Source organism: Amphibalanus amphitrite, unplaced genomic scaffold, assembly GCF_019059575.1.
Source record: "Amphibalanus amphitrite isolate SeventyFive unplaced genomic scaffold, NRLGWU_Aamphi_draft 000271F_arrow, whole genome shotgun sequence".
NCBI classification, from domain to species: Eukaryota; Metazoa; Arthropoda; class Thecostraca; order Balanomorpha; family Balanidae; genus Amphibalanus; species Amphibalanus amphitrite.
Genome location: NW_024881766.1, coordinates 248,329 through 271,782, shown reverse-complemented (window position 1 = coordinate 271,782; position 23,454 = coordinate 248,329). Strand labels below are relative to the sequence as shown.

At 46.0% G+C, this 23,454-nt stretch overlaps 1 protein-coding gene across 1 annotated transcript in view; it reads left to right on the top strand.

Annotated features, from left to right (window-relative positions):
• Positions 1–23,454, top strand: part of LOC122387032 — a 128,372-nt gene that overhangs the window by 86,516 nt on the left and 18,402 nt on the right. The window contains exons 6-7 of the mRNA XM_043376838.1: positions 1,157–1,294; positions 5,035–5,172. Of these exons, the coding sequence (XP_043232773.1) occupies positions 1,157–1,294; positions 5,035–5,172 (276 nt within the window). The remainder of the gene's footprint in view (positions 1–1,156; positions 1,295–5,034; positions 5,173–23,454) is intronic.

Below are 23,454 nucleotides of genomic sequence, written 5' to 3'. Positions count from 1 at the left end.
TCGCCATTTTCGCCTCAAAAACGGCAAAAGTTCAAACGCCGCTAACATCTTCATTTTTAAAGGAATCAAGACGTAACAAAAAAGGTTATACGTAATTTTACTTTGTCTATCAAATGGCTATCTCGGTTTTTTTAAAAATTTTGGATTTTGGCCTAAATTTTTTCAAAAAACTGATTTTTTTGGGAAAATCATTATAAAATCCAAAATTTTGAGTCTATCGAAAAAACCGGAATATATGTCAGAGAAGTGGTCTATGTGCACCTACATACCAAATTTTAGAAGAATCGGTTCAAAAATGTGGGAGTTATTCAAAATTTTATGACGTCACGACACACAAAATTTTTGAAAAATGACTTTTTTGGAAGTTCTAGACCTCGTACGGAAACAAAAATAGCACCATTCGATTCGCCGTGAAAAACTGCATCAGATAGACACCTTTTTAGGCCTCAACAACCAACTTCAAAATTTGACCTCACTTGACCTGACCTTGACCTGACCTCGACCTGAAATTTATCCAGAGGTGGTCCATATCACTTATTGAGTGTGCCTATTGAATTCTATGAGTAAAATGACCCATAAAACATGTGTCGCACATGCCCTTTTCTATATTTTGTTTTTTGGTGACCTGACCTGACCTGACCTGACCTTGACCTTGACCTCTGAATGATATTGTATGCAACTAATATTGTCTTGGTAGCCTAAGAACACGTTTTGGGCGATCAGTCTCAGTCCATGACTCCATTCTTCGGCAACTACGGTGCAAGGCCGATACTGTAGAAACTTGCAATTTGTACCCTTGACCTGACCTTGACCTTGACCTCAAACTTTAAATTAAGTACATGTTTTTAGTAGTTCGTGATGAGAGCTTTCGATTGGCGTTTGAATTTTCCAAATCGGACCATTAGTTCGGGAGATAACAGGGGGGGTAAAATTTACCCCCCCCCAGCCCCGCGCGTTCGGCTGGAGACCCCAGCCCCGCGCGGGTTAATATTCACACATTTGCATAATGATAGGTGGTGCTAAATATCGCTCTCAAGCCTCTCGCTGTGTCTGTGCTGGCTGTGTCAGTGTCTGACATTCTGGTGTCAGTGGTGCAGCAGGGAGCTGGCGGCAGCTCTGTCCGACTCCAGTCAGCTGACACAGCTCTGTACGACAGGGCCGGAGGTGACGGAGCCGAGCTGGCCGGGATGGGACGAGGATGGTGTTCTGTCAGTGTCGCTCCTGGGGGTGGCTGCCGACACCATCAGTCACCTGGCTGACCTGGGACGGACGGTCACAGTACTGGAGATATACGGTGAGCAGCGGCAGCACGGACAGGCCGCTGATATACCAGCTCAGCGAATGGCGGACACCGAGTAACGGTGTGCCGTTGTCGCACCTCATGGAGACAGGTGTGATTACGAGCGAGCGAGCGCAGCGAGCGAAGTGAGTCTTTTCAATATAACGGAAAAATCTCAGCATGAGCGGCCAGGCCCGGCCCGGCCTGTAACGCTTTTGAGAGGCCTATATCTCAGCAACCGCTGGACCGATTGAACTGCGGTCTTTTTTGTTGGGTAGCCCATCCCTTCTACCCCGTAATTGACTACTTTTGATACATCTCAGTGACCGTCGTGGCACGTGCCACGTGAAAAGTCAAGGGTGTTCAAGCTGTTTTGCAAAAGTAGTGATTTTGAGAGGCTCATATCTCAGCAGCCGCTTGGGCGATTGACTTGCGGTAATTTTTGTAGGGTAGCAGCATCCCATCTACCCAAAATAGGATACTCTCGATGCATGTGGGTCACCCCCAGTGCACGTGCAAAATACAACAATAAGAGGTGCCAAATTTGTTCCCATATCAGTAACTCGGTATTTACTGGGGCGATTACGCTGAAACTTGGCATACAGGTAGGCACCCACCAGGCAATGCATTCCCATGTGCTGCGGTTAGGGTGCTACTGCACGTGCGCACGTGCAGGGGGCGTTTCCAGATCTCGAGAACGGCTGGGCCGATTGCGCTCAAATTTGGTACACGGTTGGGGACCAGTTAGTAGGGTGCCGTGCAAAAGTCATTTTGGACCCCGTTTGCACGTGCGCACGTGCAGAATGCCGCTTCCAGATCTCAGGAACGGCTGGGCCGATTGCGTTCAAAGTTGGCACACCGCTAGCGACCAGTTAGAAGGGTGCTTTGCGCAAGCCCGTTGGAAGCACCCTCTCGCCCTTCCGCACGTGCAGGGCTCACTATCTTGCTCGCTCGTTCTTCGCCCAAAAGGCGTTTTACTGGTACATAGCCAATGTGCTTTGTGAAATAATGAAGCAGACTGAGCTCAAAAATGGAGGAGGACTGTTCAATCAGTGACATATTCCTTCAGAGTTAGTTGATCATACTCATAACAATTGTGTTGCACTGTTAAATGAAGTTTAATGCATTTGCTTAACCCTTGCGGGCCCGGGGGGCGTATTCGCCAATAGTATTACACGAATCGGCCCGACCAATAGCGTGCCTCTTGAGTGACGTCAGCGTGGCGTCATCCGTTCGGTCCTCGCCCTTGGTGGAGTCTATTGAAGCTAAGTTTTAAATTAACGACATTTAAACTCCGTCGTACGTGTCGCCGCCGTGGCGCAGTGGTTAGAGTATCGGAATCGTGATATGTAGGTAGATGGTTCGAATCCACTCGGCGACATCAATTTTCGTGTTATCTGTCTTTGTGCGTTTTTTTGGATACATTTGCAACGGCGTGCACCTAAGAAATCAGAGGTAAGCATTCTTCAAATGAATATGTTGCATACCTAAGAGAAATATTTGCAGTCAAACCGATTGGTTCGGTTTCGGTATTTTCCAATGGTTTTTGTTTGAATTTGGTTTGGTATCGGTGTTCTGATTTTCTGTGATTGACAATTGACATCACTGATGCATAGTGCATACTATGCGAACGTAGCCAATGGAAAGACAAATGGTGCTGGGCGATGACCATTGATCAATATTTCTCACTGCCAATGGGTGATAGCACCGAGCACGCAGCTCCTGCTGGATATGACAGGGGTGGCGCTGACCTTTTGAAAGTAGGTGGCACTTGGCAAGGTAAAGTACCTAAAAGTAGCGAAAACTAAGCAAAAAATCGCACGCTGGTTAGCATGCAATTAGATAGTTTTCATGTAAGAATCACCATGCACAAAAAAGTTGGGCATAGCTGTTAGCGTAATCAGGGGACGAGATTATCAGTTTCCAGCCGTCAAAGGCGTCATCTATAGGAGCTATGCCTTAACTATAACTTTAACATTTCTGCCACCAGGGGATCGACAGTATCGACAGTACCGTAACACAATTGGTATTTCAGGTACAGACTGCAACTGCAGTTCTTTTGCAACTTATTCCTTAATCAGATGAATACTTGTCATAGATTTATTGGGCGTACGATATTGGCGTGCGAACTTAAGGCCTAGGGGCCAAAAATGCGTGTCTAAAACCGACTTCTTAGAAAAAAAAACCGCTAAAGCAGGAATCGATCCATCGCCCTTTCGCTCATCACACCGAGACTCTAACCACTCGGCTACGACGACACACCGTCAATTGAATTGCCATATACAATTAAAAAAGTCTCAACTCAAATCTGGCCTCAATGCATGATTGTCACGTCGGATGGCTATGACGTCGCACTAGAGATGTCGCTAGTTGGTGCGCCGATTCGTGTAATACTATTGGCGAATACGCGCCCGGGGGGGGGGGGCGTTTTTCGCCCCCCCCCCCTGGCGAATATTTGCGATAGCTCCCGAACGCTTAGGGATAGGCAAGCGAAACTTTCAGTACCTTTTCTCCCATCAATTTGACATCTTCTGAAGTAAAAATTTTTGACCTAGTCCCCTTGATGACGTCACAAGGTCGATTTTTCTAGACCCCTGCAATGCAAACTTCGGCGTCACAGACGCGAACTTCAAATAGCTGCTAAGAATAGAGTTTTAGAGATAAAGACAAATTACGAGCACGGTTGTGTAGCGTTTGACCTAGAGAAAAATAGAAAAATAGTTTTGGTGACCTGAGGTCAGAGGTCAGGTCAACGACCCCGAAATGTGGTTTTAGTTTTTCGCAAATAACTTCGACAAAAATGTTCCTAGAGCTACGGCAGTGGTACCATCGCATTCGCCGCGTCAAGCCGCGTCGAATGATGTATATTTTGTTTGGAAAAGGTCAAATTTTATGTTGACCTCATGTGACCTCGAATGACCTTTGGTTGACCTTGACACATGAAAGGTCGTTTATGAGGGATTTGTACCCGCTGATCACGAATCTGGCATCCATTTTCCTCTAAGCCTTCATTTAGAGCTTCCGGATGGCAAAATTGTCTTATTTATTATTACTAACTTGAATTACTGAAATAGCCTCTAGCAAGGATACTCTTCTGTGACCTTGACCTTTGAGCAGCCTTGTATCGTAAGATGAACCACAAATAGGGAACTGATAAGCCTCCAAACATTTCAAAACGTCTTGGAAGTTAGCACGCCAGATGTACGAAAAAGTGCAAAGTTTGAGGTCAATTGTGAGCGTGACCTTGACCTTGACCTTTGATTTTGAGCACATATTCGGAATCCTCAGATTCTCTTCTTTCGTTTGATACCCAATGTTGCCGGTTTGATGCATCCTGCCATCCTCTAGAAGGCTTACTTTGAGATCACTACACATGTGCCGGTTTTTGCCTTTGACCTTGACCTCTGACCTTGAAAATTGACCTGAGGTCAAAAATTTTAGGTGCTTTAGAATCGTCTCGTAAGAACCTTTCGTTTGGTATCGCTTTTGTTTCCGTAGCTCCCTTATTTACAGAGTAAGACAGGGGGGGGGGCGAAAAACGCCTCCCCCGGGCTGCGGTGGTTGGGATTACCCCCCGGGCCCGGCCGGGTTAACTGATTGCCAGCATATATCATATAATAACACTGTTTTACCATTGTCGACTGTGTCCATAAAACCATGTGAATTATTAGGTGTTGTTTCGTTTTGTCATATAGGTATCCACATGTATTACAGCCAACTGATCCTATCTGTATGTGTGTCTGTGTCTTTTCCAGACTGTCCTGATCTCACGGCCGGCAGCCTGGAGCCCCTCACCAGGTGCCGTGGGCTGCAGCGGCTGTCAGTCACCGCCGCCGACCTCCCACTACTGAGGGGACAGCTGCCGGAGGGTCTGAGCTTCCTCAATGTCAGAGGTAAAATACCGCAGATTACACACGTAATGCCGGTGATTACGTGACAAAAGATCGTAAGACAAAAGATCGTATGGAAAAAGATCGTAGGAAGATGATCGTATGATAAAAATCGTATGTCGCAAAAGATCGTACGACTTAAGATCGTAAACAAAAGATCGTAAAGCAATTGATCGTATGGAAAAAGATCGTAGGAAAATGATCGTAAGATAAAGATCGTATGTCGGAAAAGATCTTACGACGAATGATCGTCGGAAAAGATCGTAAAGCAAATGATCGTATGAAAAAGATCGTAGAAAAATGATCGTAAGATAAAAATCGTATGTTGAAAAAGATCGTACGACTAAAGATCGTAAGCAAAAGATCGTAAAGCAAATGATCGTATTTAAAAAGATCCTAGAAAAATAATCGTAAGATAAAGATTGTATGGTGTAGGTAAAGTATCGTGCGACAAAAGTTAGTAAAGTAAATACTCGTATAGAATAATCTTGTAGGTAAATGATTGTAGGATAAAGAGCGTAAGTCGCAAAAAAAAATACGAAAAAAACAATCGAAAGCAAAAGATCGTAAAGCATTTGATCAAAAGTTTTGGAAGCTTCGGTTCCGATTTCGACTCTGTGCAAAATTTCACGGCGGCTCCGGCTTCGGTTCCTGCCACACTTCACTAAGTTAAAATATTATGTAACCATTAGGCTGCTCGTATAACGTGTTGTTATCTCAGAAAATATAATATGTAGGAAGCCGCGCAAGAACGCAACCGGCAGCTTTTGAACTGTTCTTTTGATAATGTTCATTAGAATTCACCTCTGGTCAATGGCTTAGGCTCCCGATGTCCAGAGGAGGGTCAAGTAATGGAAATATGACCGTTATTGACAAAAAAGGTTTTTCGTTAACAAATTTAGAACTACGAAAATTGTGGGACCGACTAAAGAGACGAGCATCCATTACTGAACTGGCCTCTAAGGGCCCTTACCAGCCTACCAGGGACAGGCTCTAGGCCCTAGCCCTATTCCTGGCGGGGGGGGGGGCTCAGGAGCCCCCCTGAGGTTTTTTGGTTATTTCTCCCAAACGCGGTGAGCTAGGAAGCTCAAATTTTCTGACTTTTCCTAAAAGGCTTCTTCGCAACATGTCTGAAAATTTTGAGTTGATCTGACCTCAGGTCAGGTCACCAGAGGCGGTTTGGTGACCCTACCTCAGAAAAGTTTGCAATCACGCCAGAGCTAGAGTTTTTGACCGATCAATTTCTTCTCTTCAGGCTTTAGTTAGGGTACCAGTATGTGCAATTTGTATATCTCAGAATTTTCATATCTGTGACCTGAGGTCAGGTGTCAGACTCGTGACCTTTACATTGCAAGCCTATGGGAAAATATTGAAACGCCTCCTGCTTCGTGTAAACGAGTCAAAACCACCCAATTCTTTCAGTATTATGGAAGATTATCTCATCGGTGATGATCCTGGTGCCGCTAATTGACAGGGGCACCGGCAAAGGTCATCTGAGATCCTATGACGTCATAAATCATTTTACTGTCAATAAATCACGACATGATGGTGCTAAAGACTTGCAAGTGGTACCAAACTGCTCGCCTGGTCAAGGCGCGTCGTTTGGTATGCAGCATGACCATACCCCACAACCTCATTGATGAATGACCTGACCTTGACGTCAGGTCAAATTTCAAATTGACCTGTGAAGGTCATCACATACTTATTTCGCATCGCCTTGAAGAGAGCAACAAAAAATGTATTGGTTTTATGTCTCTATGTTTCTTAGTTTAAAAGTTATATAGGTAATTAATTCCAAAACATTTTATCGTTGATGACCTCTGGTGACCTCAATATTGACCTGACCTGAAAATGTTTTATGTAAAAGTTGTAGATCTTTAAACGACCTATCAAACGCCGTTCGCCGTTTGTCGCTGCGATGTGTAGTTTTTGTGATCTGAAGGGGGGCCGAATCGCCCCCCCCCCCCCGCCAGTTTCTTGTTCCGGCGGAGCCCGCCAGGAATAGGGCTAGGGGCCCCACACCCGCCTGTAATGGTCCCACGCCAATTTCTCCGAGAGCCCCCATAACGGCGACCGTGAGGGCTCTCACCGGCGCCTCTGAGGGCCCACACCGGTCTCGAATGTCCCTAACACGAGCCCGAGGGGATCTGTGGCTCCAGTTGGCCGTCAGGGTCCACACTGAACATATTTCGACTCAGAAGGGTTCCGCAGGGCTCTTAGGATCGCCTCATGGGCCCCTTTGTGTGCTGGTCCACGAGCTACAGCGCATTAAAGAAGTTATCGAACTAACAAAAACTCCGGAAAACCCTGGAGCCGATTTAGAGGGTGGGTGTTTAAACACCCCCCCCCCCCCTCAGCAGGGCGTGGAATTCCAGGAGCCTAAAGGGATGGAAGCAGGTTTGACTTTGAATTTCAATTAGTCTTATCTGATTTAGTCTTTTGGTGGTCTGTGAACTGCGCGAGTAAACATTGCGATTGTGGACATTTCTTCAGGCTGGTCTGAATCTATTCTTTTTCACAGCACACAGTTGCTGAATATTTAACAGTTAGGTGTCGTTGAGCCATTTAAGCTCTAACACAAGATCAATGTATGGTCGAGCTTAGCCCGCGCCGTACTTAGGGGGGGGGAGGCATTTTACGTCCCCTCCTCAGGATTTTCGCGAATATCTCAAAAACGTGGTTGGCACACCTTTTGATACATCTTTTCTGCACCTAACACACTGAATCGGAAAATTGCACCCATGACCCATCTTTTTGCCTCTGAAGTCATCTCAGGTCATCAAAGGCCCCCAGCAGTTTTGTAGCTATAACTTTTGAGAGACGTACTAGGGCGGTCGAATCGCATCAGATGTGTTAAGCTCGACGATACGGATTGATTGATATGCAACATATAACCCTTTCCGGTCAGGTCATGACCTTGACCAGGGCCTCGTTTCATAAAACTCTGCCGTAACCTACACCTTTCCGTAATTCACACCCTTTCAAACTACGGAGCGCAAATAAATCCGTTTCACAAAGCCACAACTGGAATTGTTTACACCTCCGTAACTAAGCACATTTGCGTAGTAACCGTAATTTATCAAGCGTCCTACAAATTACAATTTCATGTCAACACTTATTTTTTACGATAATTTATAAAACAATTATGTTGAATTTAAATCTTAAAAATTATGTATGAATAAACAAAATTGATATTGATGACCATCCTTTATTAAAACAATATATCAAAAACAGCAGAAAGCCAGCTAAGCAGAAGTGCCTAACTACGAAAGTGGCGCGGCGCGGCGAATAAACAAAATTCCGATAGTGGCCACAAAAAGCGACTGGTAAAGAAGATTTGCAGTTTCTTTTTCTCATTCTGGCTGTTCTTTCTTCCTCATCGGGATCAACATTATAAAATATATTAAAAATTAGCTTCGAATCTTCACATTAATTCAAAATCACGCAACATTTTTGTGCGTAGTTTACACCACTGATATCAAGAGCTTGATAAAATATTTGGCGTTAATTACGTCGTTTTATGAAACCCAAATGGCATCAATTGGTCCGGAATCGAGCATTTGCCGTAAATGAAGCTCCGTACTTTCGATGGCGTGAATTACTCCGGTCTCCGACTTTATGAAACCGAATTGGCATCAAATACGCCAAATCTGGCATAATTGACGGAACGCCGTAAGTAATTCCTTTTATGAAACGAGGCCCAGATGTCAAATTTTCAAAATGACCTTTCAAGGTCAAATAATAGTTTATTCAACGCGTCTCGAGAAGAGAAACACGATGCTGGCAAAATGACGCAACTCTCTCGAGTCAAAACGTATTACAGAAAAAAATCGTAAACAAGTTTTTCTTAGTGTTTGCCCTCTGGAGGCTAAACCGTTGAATTGAGGTCCAATCTGAAGACAATATTCAGAAAGGGCCTTAACCCTCGCCCATGTAGGGGGGGGGGGGGGTTGGTGCAAACCAGGGGTTTTTCTTAGCTACACGCCGAACCGTTTCAGATAGCCTGCTCAAATTTTCAGTACCCCCTGGGGCATCCTTTGCGCAACTTTTGGTATTTTTTTTTGTCAAGGTCATGTCAGGTCACGGAGTTATGACGTCATAAAGGGAACAACCTCCGGCCAGATTTACGCTAAATTGGAGATTGCTTCACATTGGTATAAATGCCGACTGACCTGACACACTGATGGATTGTTTCAGAATCACAACTGGCTGATTTGACATTGGCACAATGTCCGTTGACCTTTTGAAGGTTATTAAAGGTCAAGGTAAGGTCAGTGACCTCGGTTGACCTGTAATGACTTCTTGGACTTGTATGCCTTTTTGGGGTATTTTGATGCCCTGTGTTGTGATTACTGATAAAAGTGGACTGTATTTGTTACATTTACGTCTTTCGATCAGAACGATGGTGACGACACCAACCGAACGATTTACCTTGATTTTCAAATAGCAAGAAATTAACTCAAGTGGATCTGTATTGCATACAACTGAGCAAACAGATATGACGAGGCTCACACTATGCCTAATTGAAGCGACCCAAACGAGGCAAACTAAACCAGCGGACCTTACATCGAGATCAATACAACGTAATATTCAAGTGGGGACATTGATAGTTTAACCCGGCCGGGCCCGGGGGGTAATCCCAGAGGTCAAAAAAACTTAATTTGTGTCACCTACAAAATTTTTTCAACCCCCTTTGTGTCCCCTGCCCCCAGAGGCCGGATAAGTGTTGCACTAGGGTGATAAAATTGGGAAAAAAATCTAGGCTTTATCAGGCCAGTGTTAATGTTAGTGTCGCCAATGTTAAAACCTGGATAATGTATTATTACAGTGTCCCAAAATTTGTTGATTTGGGTGGGAAATACTGAGATTCATTTGCCACTCTCACCACCAATTTCTAAGAGCAATTAACCACTCTCAGCCAAGAACACCTTGTTACCTCAAAAGGCAGTTCAGGTGTGGTGGACTTAAACAGGTGGACAGGTATGGTGGACTGAGTTGTGTGGATACTTGGAGTTGGTTTATGATCATAATAGATACTCATGGATAAAAATAAAGGCTATTGATCTTTTCTCACTCTTTTTGTATCTATTCTAACCAGCAGTTTCCACCTTCTACCCCTTTTTGGTGGATAATATGCCCCTCTGACACCCCAGCCAAAACTCAACTTTGGGACACTGAATACATGTGTAACTAATCTTGTGCAGATGCATTTAAGAATTGCTTACATTCTATTTTACATTTTTCCATAATACATTTAGATTTGTGTTCTATATGGTGAGATTTCACACCTGTTATGACATAACAAATAATAGGTGCCGTGCCTATGTATAGGGGAAGGTGGGGTAAGACGGCCCAGCGGGGCAAGACGGACCACCAGCCCTCCCGGCTGAACCGCTGCTGGTATCTACTGCTTTATGCACTCACTATGTTTGTTTTCCTTCGTAACAATGGCCACCTTGAGCTCATGCTGCTAGGATGCATAGCTTTTGAGTTATTGAGAAAAATGTTGTTTTTCGTCAAACCGATCTAATATAAGAGGTCTACGGGTGATTCAATTACGGCGCCTTTCTTGCATGATTAGTTTCTATTTTGCACTTATCTGTGAAGAACAAAGTTATGAACTTAGTTATAGTCACACTTTAGGAAAGGCAAGGTTTTGCAATGTTGGGCTATTTGACATATACGTCACGATAATGACAGAATTTAGATTTGGGGCAAGACGGACCACTGTGGTCCATCTTACCCTGTGGTGGTCCATTGTACCCCGCATATGGAAAGTTCTTTTCCAAAACATTGACACAAGTTTAAGTAAGCTAATTTTTCAGGAAGGAGTCTTTGTTGCATGTGAGCCATGCATGCAAGTGCTCAGTTAGCATGCATTCATGCCAAACGACAATCAACACACATGTTCCCAGCTTTTAGCTGCACTTCCATCACACATGAGTAAAGAATAAAGGCTCATTTTGTTATTTTACCATTCTGGTTACTTTTTCTTACAAGAGTACAGAGCAGAAGTGTAACACACATGAACGGATAGCAGGCACTGCTGGGTGGTCCGTCTTACCCCACGTTTTTTCTTGTCTGAGTTTTTGACATGTCCCTCTTTAAGAGCATCCACCACCTAGATGTCTTTAATTTGAAATTTAGTCTTTACACATATCAACAGAGGAAGGATCGAGCATTCCGAAGACTATAAATAATATGAATTACGAGAGCAGTGTAGCAAGATATGCGGCCTCAAACCTTAGCTGGTCCGTCTTACCCCACCTTCCCCTAATACAATATACCTACCTATGCAACATGTTGCAAAACGTTCCTTTTCCACATCAAGGCCACTAATATTGTTGAACCAAAATTCTAATCATTAGATTTTTGTTAATAGTATACAATAAGTCAAAATAAAATAGGTGTAGGACCGTGTAGGTGCTAGGTAGGTGGGTTGTATGCTTCGGAGCTGGTCGGTTGGCAGGTTTAAGGTAGGGAAGTTGTAGCTTGTAGGTACAGGTAGGTAGAAGGTAGATAGGCTGTAGGCTGGTAGGTAATAAGTGGTATGGTGGTAGGGTAGAAAGTAAGATCAGGTTAGGTAATGATAATGTTTTTCTTTCATTCAGAGTTCTTAAACACTTTATGCAAGAGTAAAAGAGTAGAAGTCAGAATGAAGGAAAAACAATTAAGCCTGAACCAAACTTACATAACTACTAACCTACAACCTACCTACAACATACCAACACAAAACAGAAAACCTACCAGCCTACAACCTCCCAGCTTACAACCTACATACCAACCTACAACATTTTTTTCGGAGTCCTTGGACTGGTATACCTACTTTTACCAGCTAATGAAAATTGAAATTCCTGCTCTTCTAGGGCTGAAAAGATTAAAATAAAATGAAATTTGTATCAACATTAACAGTAAAAACATCTATTCATTGACAACTTTGGCAAGTGTTTCAAAATCAGGCAACAAATCCACACAGCCTTGCTTTTGATCCCCACCGGGCTAGCGTTGTTGATCCAGCTTACAAGTACCTTGACCTAAACCAGCAAAATTAGACACCCCAAGATTCCTTACCTCCAGTGTTATGTCCTGCCCTTCATAACCACAATACAACAACTCAGCTTTCATCACGGCGCCAGTCCCTTTTTTGAAAGCATTCAAACTTGTTGAAAATTGGACAAGCACGCGCTACTCGCGAGAGTCCACTCCTGTTTTGCTACGTGTTCATGATCACAGCATACCTCTCATAGATGTGCGCCGAAAAGGCCCGCTCAAAATCTTTGATGCGTTGGCTCCTGGGGCCTACAAAATCCACAGTGAAGGCTCCCTGGCGGCTGGGGCGTCAGCTCAGCGTTGTCCCCTCGTGTCACCAGCATCCGATTGGTTCGCTCAGGGTTATTCTCGCCGCGGATTGGCTGGTTAGTCTGTTCGCTAGCAGTGTGCGAAAACGCCGTCAACAAATGCGATGCAGTGTGTTCACCATTTTCGTGACTTTGTCACCAAATGTCTCTGGTGCCTGTCAGCTTCTGTCGCCTACAATGTAAGCGAGTAGGAAGTTTTTTTGACCTCTGGGTAATCCCAACCACCGCAGCCCGGGGGGGGGGGCGTTTTTCGCCCCCCCCCCTGTCTAACTCCGTAAATAAGGGAGCTACGGAAACAAAAGCGATACCAAACGAAAGGTCCTTACGAGACGATTCTAATGCACCTAAAATTTTTGACCTCAGGTCAATTTTCAAGGTCAGAGGTCAAGGTCAAAGGCCAAAACCGGCACATGTGTAATGATCTCAAAGTAAGCCTTCTAGAGGACGTCAGGCTGCATCAAACCGGCAAAATTGGGTGTCAAACGAAAGAAGAGAATCTGAGGATTCTGAAAATGTGCTCCAAATCAAAGGTCAAGGTCAAGGTCACGCTCAAAATTGACCTCAAACTTGGCACTTTTTCGCACATCTTGCGTGCTAACTTCCAAGATGTTTTGAAATGTTTTGAGGCTTATCAGTTCCCTATTTGTGGTTCATCTTACGATACAAGGCTGCTCAAAGGTCAAGGTCACAGAAGAGTATCCCTGCTAGAGGCTATTTCACTGATTCAAGTTAGTAATAATAAATAAGACAATTTTGCCATCCGGGAGGTCTAAATGAAGGCTTAGAGGAAAATAGATGCCAGATTCGTGATCAGCGGGTACAAATCCATCATAAACAACCTTTCATGTGTCAAGGTCAACCAGAGGTCATTCGAGGTCACATGAGGTCAACATGAAACTTGACCTTTTCCGAACAAAATATATATCATTCGACGCGGCTTGACAAGGCGAATGCGATGGTACCACTGCCGTAGCTCTAGGACCATTTTTGTCGAAGTTATTTGCGAAAAACTAAAACCACATTTCGGGGTCGTTGACCTGACCTCTGACCTCAGGTCACCAAAACTATTTTTCGATTTTTCTTTAGGTCAAACGCTACACAGCCGTGCTCGTAATTTGTCTTTATCTCTAAAACTCTATTTTTAGCAGCTATTTGAAGTTTGCGTCTGTGACGCCGATTTTTGCCGTTCAGGGGTCTAGAAAAATGGACCTTGTGACGTCATCAAGGGGGTAGGTCCAAATTTTTTACTTCAGAAGATGTCAAATTGATGGGAGAAAAGGTACTGAAAGTTTCGCCTTCTTATCCCTAAGCGTTCGGGAGTTATCGCAAATATTCGCCAGGGGGGGGGGCGAAAAAACGCCCCCCCCGGGCCCGCGAGGGTTAAGTTATTTGCCAGTGTTTAATTTCACCGACACCGGGGTGCAGTGGACCGGTAGCTAAACCGATTCCGCCCGGAGCCCGAGTTGATACAACCGGCCCTTGCCTCACAGACCGGGGAGGTATCAGTACCGTACCCGCTCGCGAGGAGGTCCAGAGATCAACTGGCCGGCGCTACCTGGCCGGCCCTGACATAAGCTCGGGTCACCGCCCCGGGCCATAGACACAGCACACGGCCCACGACCCGTACGCGTGCACCCACCGCGCCGGCCGCTCGCCGGTCGGCTGACCGCTACCGCTGAGCGCGTAACAAACTAAACGGCGCTAGGCACAAATCACGACACCCTGAATTCGAATTTGCTATCCATTTCAGGCATCGTCGGTTGTTTCTTGTAGTTCATTTTGGGTCAGGGTCAGGTCAGTGACGTCACACGCCTGACGTGACCCAATGCACAAATGACCTTGCAGACTTCCGATGCTCCCAACGCATCATTTTTAGAGCTATGACATCGCAATACACACCAAACGATGGAGAATTGATCAGGGATCACGACAGTGAAGGTTTCAAGTCGATATCTCTTACCGTTTTGCCGCAATCGGCGCGGAACTCTGAAAACGTTAGATTTTTCCGAAAATTTGACCTTTGACTGGTCATAAGTAGTTCAAATGTTGACCTAGGACCAAAAAATATACAACCAATCGCGAGATCTCGTTGAGAGCAATCTGTTGGTCTTTTCCGCTAAGCTCTACGACGCTCCGTTTTCAAACGCCAGGGGGGGTTGCAGCACCCCACCCCCCCCCCTGCATGGGCGAAGGTGGCAAAACACCGTTTACGGGCGAGGGTTAACACGCGCACCGACGGGGGGGGGCGGATATCCGCCCCCCCTCCCTGAGGTTTTTCGCAAATAGCGGGAAAACCGCGGCGCGTAGCGCCGTGAAATTTGGTACGACTATTCCCTCATTAATTTTACACATGGTGTGCAAGTTTGAACCTCCTAACTTTTAACCCTCGCCGGCACAGGGGGGGGGGGGTTGATGCAACCCCCCTAAGGTTTTTCGCGAATAACTCGCGTAAAAATCGGCCGATCGCGACGAAACTTTCTGTACCCTCGCATTGATCAATTTTACACCTACCCTGAAAATTTAATGACCCTGACCCCAATGACCTTTGACCTGTGACCTCTTTTCTGTGACCATGTTTGGCCGAAATCGTGGTTCGGCGCATGTCGGCTCGCATTAGCCGCGCGTTTGCAAGCTTTTCGTGGTTTCAAACGTTCAAACATGTGATTTGATGTTGCTCCCATGCATTAGGGTGGGTGTCAAGGTCACCTGAAGGTCAGGTCAGGTCATTGACCTTTGGTGACCTCGGGTGACCTCGGTTCACTTTTTCGAGTTTTACATGTTTCTAGGCTAGTTTTTGGAGCTGAATTCGAATTTAGCAACCATTTGAACATTTACGAAGTAGTTTTGGTGCCTTCGTAACATGTTACGAAGCTATCCGAGGCGGTTGACACGTATTACGAATACCCGTCACAACCCCTACCGGTTGACCTGACCTGACCTGACCTGACCTGGTCTAAATGCTTAAAGACATCATCTCTGATGAAAACTAACACGATATTCGTGATCAGCACCCCGGAAAACCACATAGCAGCCACACGTTACGACTTTCTAACAGGTCCCGATTTTCCCGGTTTTCGGGTCATTGACCTGACCTGGAAGGTCACCCGATGACCTAGGACCTTAAAATTGGGTACCATCGGCTTCCTCTCGTGACGGGCAACACGCTCGTTTTTTCCGCGAAGCTCTAGCTCAATCAGGGGCCAAACGCGAGGGGGGGGGGTCGTACCAACCCCCCCCCTTGTGCCGTCGAAGGACTCAAAATGGCCTGTGCCGGCGAGGGTTAAGGTCAGGTCACCAGGTCACCTTGAATGACCCAACCTCAAGTCACTTTTTTGCAACTTGGTCACCGTGCCAGAGCTACAGTAGATGTCGGAGGCCTTTGAAAGTCGCAGGAGGTTATAAGGTCATTAACCCGCGCCCTGCTGGGGGTCCTGGATTTCCACGCCCTGCTGGGGGGGGGGGGGGTGTTTGAACACCCCCCCCCCTTCTAACTCGGCTCCTGGGCCACGTAGCGATACGCAGAAGGCGGCGTTTGAAAGAGCGCCAAAAATAATGAGGAAATCACTTCGGTCAATTTTTTGGTCAGGTCAAAGGTCAGGTCACCAGAGGTCATTGAAGGCAAAATTTCGCCGATTTCCAGGTCGAATGTCGACAATTTCCAAGAAGCCAACGCATAACTCGGGAACCAATAGAGCTACAGCGCCGCGGAAAAGCGCATTCGATAGCCCTATTAACGCCCTTTCTGAGTAATGTTCTCAGATTTGACCTAACGTCAACGGTTTTGCCTGCAGGGGGCAAAAACTGCAAAAATAGCCGATTTTTTCGGAAACAGTTTTTCTGCAATAACTTTTGACCCAAGCCTTGTACGAGCTTACTTTTACCGGCATCGTGTTCCTCTCGTCAAGACGCATCGAATGAACTATAACTTGACTTTGAAAGGTCAACTTGAAAATTTGACCTCAGGTCAAGGTCATGGCCTGACCGGAAAGGGTCATGTTGCATATCAGTCGATCCGTATCGTTGAGCTGAACACATCTAAGGCGTTTTCATCGCTCTAGCATGCCTCTATCAAAAGTTATTTGCGAAAAACTGTTAGATACCATTCGTGACCTAAGATGACCTCAGGGCATAAACAGGGGTCACGGACACCATTTTCATGTACAGTGTGTCTAAACCACTTGCAATTCAGTGTTTGGAAGTGTTTATAATGTCTTTCGTCCAAAAGAGGCGCATTTCAATTTTCTCCCATTGACTTATAATGGGGAGGTCGCAAAATTGACCTGACCTTAGGTCATCGATATCAAAATTCTGAGATATACATTTTGTACATGCTATTGCCCTTAGCAATCGCTGAAAGTTTCAAAGCGATCGGTCACTCGGTGTAGCTATGACAGACATTGAAACTTTTTATGAGGTGAGGTCGCTTCAAGTGACCTGGTGACCTGACCTTGAATGACCTTGGTCTGAAATTTTGACAACATGTGTAGAATTGATGTATGATAAGGTGTACCAAAAACGGCGGCGCTCCGCGCCGCCGTTTTTGAGATATTTGCGAAAAACCACAAGGGGGGGGGGGGTGTTCAAACACCCCCCCCCCCCAGCAGGGCGCGGGTTAAAGGGACAGTATCACCATTTTGATGAAATTTGACATTGCATAGGCCCCACCTTTCTGGTCCGGGGACTGAAGACCGATCCTCGAAGCTCCACACCGTTATCCCGCTATCGCCGCTTGAGTACGAAAGGTGTACCACACTTTGAATCGTTCTTCACTATCTTCACTGTTTAAATGTTTGCGCCGTTTTGAATTGACCGCCAGTAATAAAACTTTTACCCTGGTCATTTCATCAAATTTTATAAAGCCAAAACGTTTTTCGCACTTATTCATCACCGTTAAATTCATTAAATAGTCGTAGGCAATTTCCGCTGTTTCCTTCGGATTCTAGCGGCTCAACAAAGGAATTCCTCCAGCTTGAATCACAATCTCCCTGCAATGTATGACGTTTATCACGTGATTGTCACGTGATATTTTCTCCCATTGTCAACTGTCACGTCCAATTGTCACTCCCTCCAATTGTCACGCGATATTTTTATAGGCAATACCTAAGGCTACCTCTCCCTAAGGACAACTCAATCAGAAGAACGACCGCGTAAGCGTAGCGTCAATAATGTATTATCTGCGCCAGTTCTGTAGTAATTTTGCATGCTTCCAAACTGGCGGCCATGCTTGTATAGTGGTGGTTCGCTCATGAAAATGAATCATGAAAATGAAATGTGGTTGCAATATTTTTCACCGAGTTCGGTCCTCAAACTATGTTTTTTTTTCTGATTCAGAAAAATAAGAAATGATAGTAAAAAAAATCAGCTCCATACATGGATTTTTTTTTTCGATGATACTGTCCCTTTAATAGCTACAATTTGTATATCTCGGAATTTTGATATCGGTGACCTAAGGTCAGGTCAATTTCGCGACCTCCCCATTATAAGTCAATGGGGGAAAAATCAACTCCCTGTTTTTACCACTAAAATTGCTCGGAATGGCCCCATATGCCATACATGACTTCATATACGATCAACCTTCACTACCTTGAGGTCTGTTTTGCTGTTGGGCAGCTGTAAGGTCATGTGACGTCATCAAAGGTCACCAAAGGGTTTTGGCCAATAACTCCGTACAGGAACAAGATACAGCCGCGCGGATGGTCTCATTGTGTTCAGCTCGTCAAGACGCATCGAATGGTATACATGATGACCTCGAGGTCACGTGACCTGAGGTCAACCTTTGACCTCGACCTTTCGAGGTCAACATAAATATCATTCGAGGCGGATTGACGAGAGGATCACGATGATGCCCTTTGTTTGTTCCTATCTTGAATACAGGGGTGTCGATTTGTGAAAATGGTTGGGGGTGCCCAGAGCTTTAACCCTCACCCGTATACATTGGGGGGGGGGGGGGGTCGAACGGACCCCCCCCCGGTTTTTCGCGAATAACTCGCGTAGAAAGCGCCCGATCACGACGAAACTTTCAGTAGTGCCCTCGTGTTGATCAATTTTCGATGGCTTCGATAGCATTCGATAGCTCTTTCAACACTCTTTCGCCAAAGTAGTCCTCAGATTTGACCTCAGGTCATCGGCTTAGCATAAACTCTCCAGAGGGCAAAAACTCCAGTTATAGCCACTTATGAAAAAGTTTTTTTTTCTGCCATAGCTTTTTACTCGAGAAAGTCATGACATTTATTTTGCCAGCCATCATGTTCTTCTTATCAAGACGCGTCGAATAAACTATAGTTTGACCTTGAAATTTCATTTTGAAATTTAACCCCGGGTCAAGGTCAAGACCTGACCGGAAAAGGTTATGTTGCATGTCAGTCGATCCGTTCAGTCGATCATCGCTCTAGCATGCGCCTACCAGAAGTTATTAACGAAAAACTGTTGGCTCCCTTTTGTGAACTGAGATGACCTCAGGGATATAAGGAAGGGTCACGTCATTTTCACGTCGGGTGTCATTTTCCAGTTCAGTGTGTCATGTTGAACTGTTAATAGGTGTTTGGAAGTGTTCAGAATGTCGTCCGTCCAGAAAAAAACGCATTTTAATTTCCTTCCATTGACACTGATGATAGATATCGGACTTTCGTACCCGTCTTGAGGTGAGATGTTCGTTTGTCTGGCCGCTATGTCTGCCTCGAGCGGTGGAGTATTGGTTACAACTGCCGCCTATCACCGGGGCAACCCTAGATCATTTCCCGCTGACCACAGGAGCTTTCGATAAGGTATGACGCGTACGGCGCAACGCCACCAACACCCAAGGTCTTTCTATGGACCAAAGAACAACTGACGACGGCCGGAGAAGTAACTGGCCGAAATGTTTTGAGACTAACATCTCAACTCAAGACGGGAACGAAAGTCCGACAACTAACATCCGTGATACTAATGTATGTATGTATGTATGTATGTATGTATGTATGTATGTATGTATGTATGTATGTATGTATGTATTGACACCAAAAGCCTTCCACATATGGCGTGGCGATTTAGCCCTATTCCTGGCGGGCTCCGCCGGGACAAGAAACTGGCGGGGGGGGGGCCGATTCGGCCCCCCCCTGAGATCTCGAGAACGAAGCAAGATAGCGACAAGCGGTAAACGGCATCGGATACACACGGCCAAGATCTACAATTTTTACAAAGGTCATTTTCAGGTCAGGTCAAAGATGACGTCACAGGGGTCGAAAAAGTCAAAATGGCGGCGCTAGATATGGAGAGAGTTTTTCTCGAATAACTTTCGAATAAGTCAAGATAGGAACAAACTAAGGGCATCATCGTGATCCACTCGTCAATCCGCATCGAATGATATATATGTTGACCTCGAAAGGTCAAGGTCAAAGGTTGACCTCAGGTCACGTGACCTCGAGGTCATCATGTATGTCATTCGATGCGTCTTGACGAGCTGAACACAATGAGACCATCCACGCGTCTGTATCTTGTTCCTGTACGGAGTTATTGGCCAAAAACCTTTGGTGACCTTTGATGACGTCACATGACCTCACAGCTGCCCAACAGCAAAACAGACCTCAAGGTAGTGAAGGTTGATCGTATATGAAGTCATGTATGGTATATGGGGCCATTCCGACCCGTTTTAGTGGTAAAAACAGGGAGTTGATTTTTCCCCCATTGACTTATAATGGGGAGGTCGCGAAATAGACCTGACCTTAGGTCACCGATATCAAAATTCCGAGATATACAAATTGCACATACTGGTACCCTAACTAAACCCTGAAGAGAAGAAATTGATCGGTCAAAAACTCTAGCTCTGGCGTGATTGCAAACTTTTCTGAGGTAGGGTCACCAAACCGCCTCTGGTGACCTGACCTGAGGTCAGATCAACTCAAAATTTTCAGACATGTTGCGTAGAAGCCTTTTAGGAAAAGTCAGAAAATTTGAGCTTCCTAGCTCAACGCGTTTGGGAGAAATAACCAAAAAACCTCAGGGGGGCTCCTGAGACCCCCCCCCCCGCCAGGAATAGGGTTAATGCGTCGTCTCAAGCATTCCGAAGAATTATCCCATGGACTTATAGCCTATAGGTAATGGGGATGTGGCAAAATTGACCTGACCTTAGGTCACCGGTATCGAAGTTTCGAGATATACATTTTGTACAAACTGTTGGCCTTATCAATCGGTGAAATTTTCAAAGCAATCAGCCACTGGGTGTGGGTATGACAGACATTGGTACTTCAATCGTTATTCGTGAAAAAACTGTGTACCTTAAGCGCCGCTATTTTGACTTGCTTACCCCGGTGACGTCATTTATTACCTGACCTGAAAATGACCTCAGTAAAAATTGTAGACTTTGTCCGTTTGTATCCCATGCCATTTACCGCTTGTTTCTATCTTGCTTGGTTCGCTTGATATCACGGGGAGCAGGTATCCTCCCCCCGTCGGTGTGAAGTTGGCGCGGAACGCGGATCCCCGTTGGTGCGCAGGTTAAACCATGATATTTCGGACCAAAAGAATATCTCGCCACTCAAAGCAAAACTTCAGGTCTCAGGACGTCCGGAACCGAAAACCCATTGACGCGGCACGAATGCGTCGCTGGCTACCAAATGCTGCTGTCTGGTATAAATAAAGCGAAAAATTGTTTTCATTTTTTACAACGCATTCTGATGTACTGTTATCAGAGCAGGGGCGCGGGAACTACTTTCAGACTGGAGAAGGGGGGGGGGCACACTATAATTGAAATCAACCTAGGGTATACCCAAATCTAGTTTTCTCACCGGTTTTAGGCCACTTTTTTCATCCCTTGGCGTTTTCATCAAAAAAGAAAACATTGGCAAAAAAAGTGCGATATATTCCGTCTGAAATCTGTGGGGGCACCGCACCCAGGGCCCTAGAGTTGGGGGAGGGGGTAAACTGTCCCCAACTTCCCACTGCCCCCCCCCCCGTTCCCGCGCCTATGAATTAGAGAAAACAATGCGTTCAAAGAATCGTAACAGTGATGCCAGTACCAACTTTGGTTGGGGGTGCCCAGAGCCCCTTGGGGGGTGCCCAACTCAGCATTGGGGGTGCCCGGGCACCCCCAAAAGTATACAAATCGACACCTATGCTTGAATAATTCGAAAGTTATTTGAGAAAAACTCTATATCTAGCGCCGCCATTTTGACTTTTTTACCCCTGTGACGTCATCTTTGACCTGACCTGAAAATGACCTTTGTAAAAATTGTAGAACATGACCGTGCGTATCCGATGCCGTTTACCGCTTGTCGCTATCTTGCTTCGATCTCGAGATCTCAGGTGGGGGCGGTCATCCGCCCCCCCCCCCCCCCCCGTCGGTACGAAGTTGGCGCGGACCCCCGTCGGTGCGCGGGTTAAAAGAGCCATCGAATGCGCTTTTCTGCGGCCCTGTAGCTCTATTGGTTCTCGAGTTAGCCGTCGGGTGTTTTGAAAATTGTTGAAATGGGTAAAATTTGACCTTTGATGACCTCTGGTGACCTGACCCTTGACCTGACCTAAAAATGACCAAGGTTTTCTTTCTGCGAGTGCCGCTTACCGCGTGTCTCTACTTGGCCCAGGAACCTAGTTAGCACGCCCCCCCCCCCCCCCCAGCACTCGACGGAAAACTCAAACCACCAGCACGGCGCGGGTTAACCCGCGCCCCACCAGGGCGCGGGTTAAGACGGCCACTTACGTCGCGAACACAGAAATTCATAAGCTTTGTATGCGCTGGAGTTGGGGTGCACCATGCGAATAACATATCTTTACTGTGCCATCTTTATCTCGTACGATCATTTTCCTTGACGATCTTTTGCTAATACGATCTTTTATCCATACGAGCATTATACTGTACGATCTTTATCCCATACGATCTTTTGGTATGCGATCTTTTTCGCTGACGATCTTTTGCGCATACGATCTTTTGTCCATACGATCATTATGCCGTACGGTCTTTATCCCATACGATTTTTGGCATACGATCATTTGCCTTGACGATCTTTAGCGGATACGATCTTTTGTCCATACGAGCTTTATACCGTACGATCTTTATCCATCACGATCTTTTGCATACGATCAACTTCCTACGATCTTCTGCCATACGATCTGCTGCTTTACGATCTTTTGTCCGGTTACCAATGCCGGTATATGCAAATGAACAGGGAAGACGGCAAATGTATGTATGTATGTATGTATGTATGTATTGCGGATCGTTGTGGGTTCCAACATGCAGTTGGCTCTTACTCCCACAGAGTCATACATTGTCACAATCATCCACAGACATGGTCAATGGTCACGAGAAAAGCAAATGAGTGCACACTGTCAAAAACACTAGTGTTAAAATACCTCGGGCTCCAGGTAAAAGCTATAAAGATTAAAGGCATCGCTCAGCGCTAGACAGATAAAAATATAAGTGTTGGCACGAGTGGCAGCTCGCCGTCTACGGCGGAGAGACGAGGAAGGCCGTGACACCGCTCGTGAACGCCCTCCTGCCCGTCACACGGCGCAGCTCAGCAGGGAGCTCGTTCCACTCCCGGATCGGCCGGACCGGCACGGAACGGCGAGTTGCTTCCAGCCTACAGCGGCGAGTGTGGAGGACTGCGCTGCCTGACGCGCGGGTCTCTCGCTCTGAGACGTCAGCCCGATGCTGGACCAGTGATTTGAGGGTTGCGGGGGCCTGTTCACTGTTCAGCAGTCGGTGAACGAGGAGACAATCCCTCTCTCGAACTACCTGCTCAAATGACAGCCAGCCGAGCTGCCGGCGCGTTTCCGAGATGTGGTCGTGTTTGCGTTTTCCCGACACAACCCGGGCGGCGAAGCTTATGACCCTGTCGATACGTTGGCGCATCGCTACCGTGGGGGGGAGCCCAGGCCGGTAAGCAATACACCAGATGAGGGAAGACGAGCGCCTGTACGAGTGTTTTGAGGGTTGCTTTTGGCAGAGTTTGAC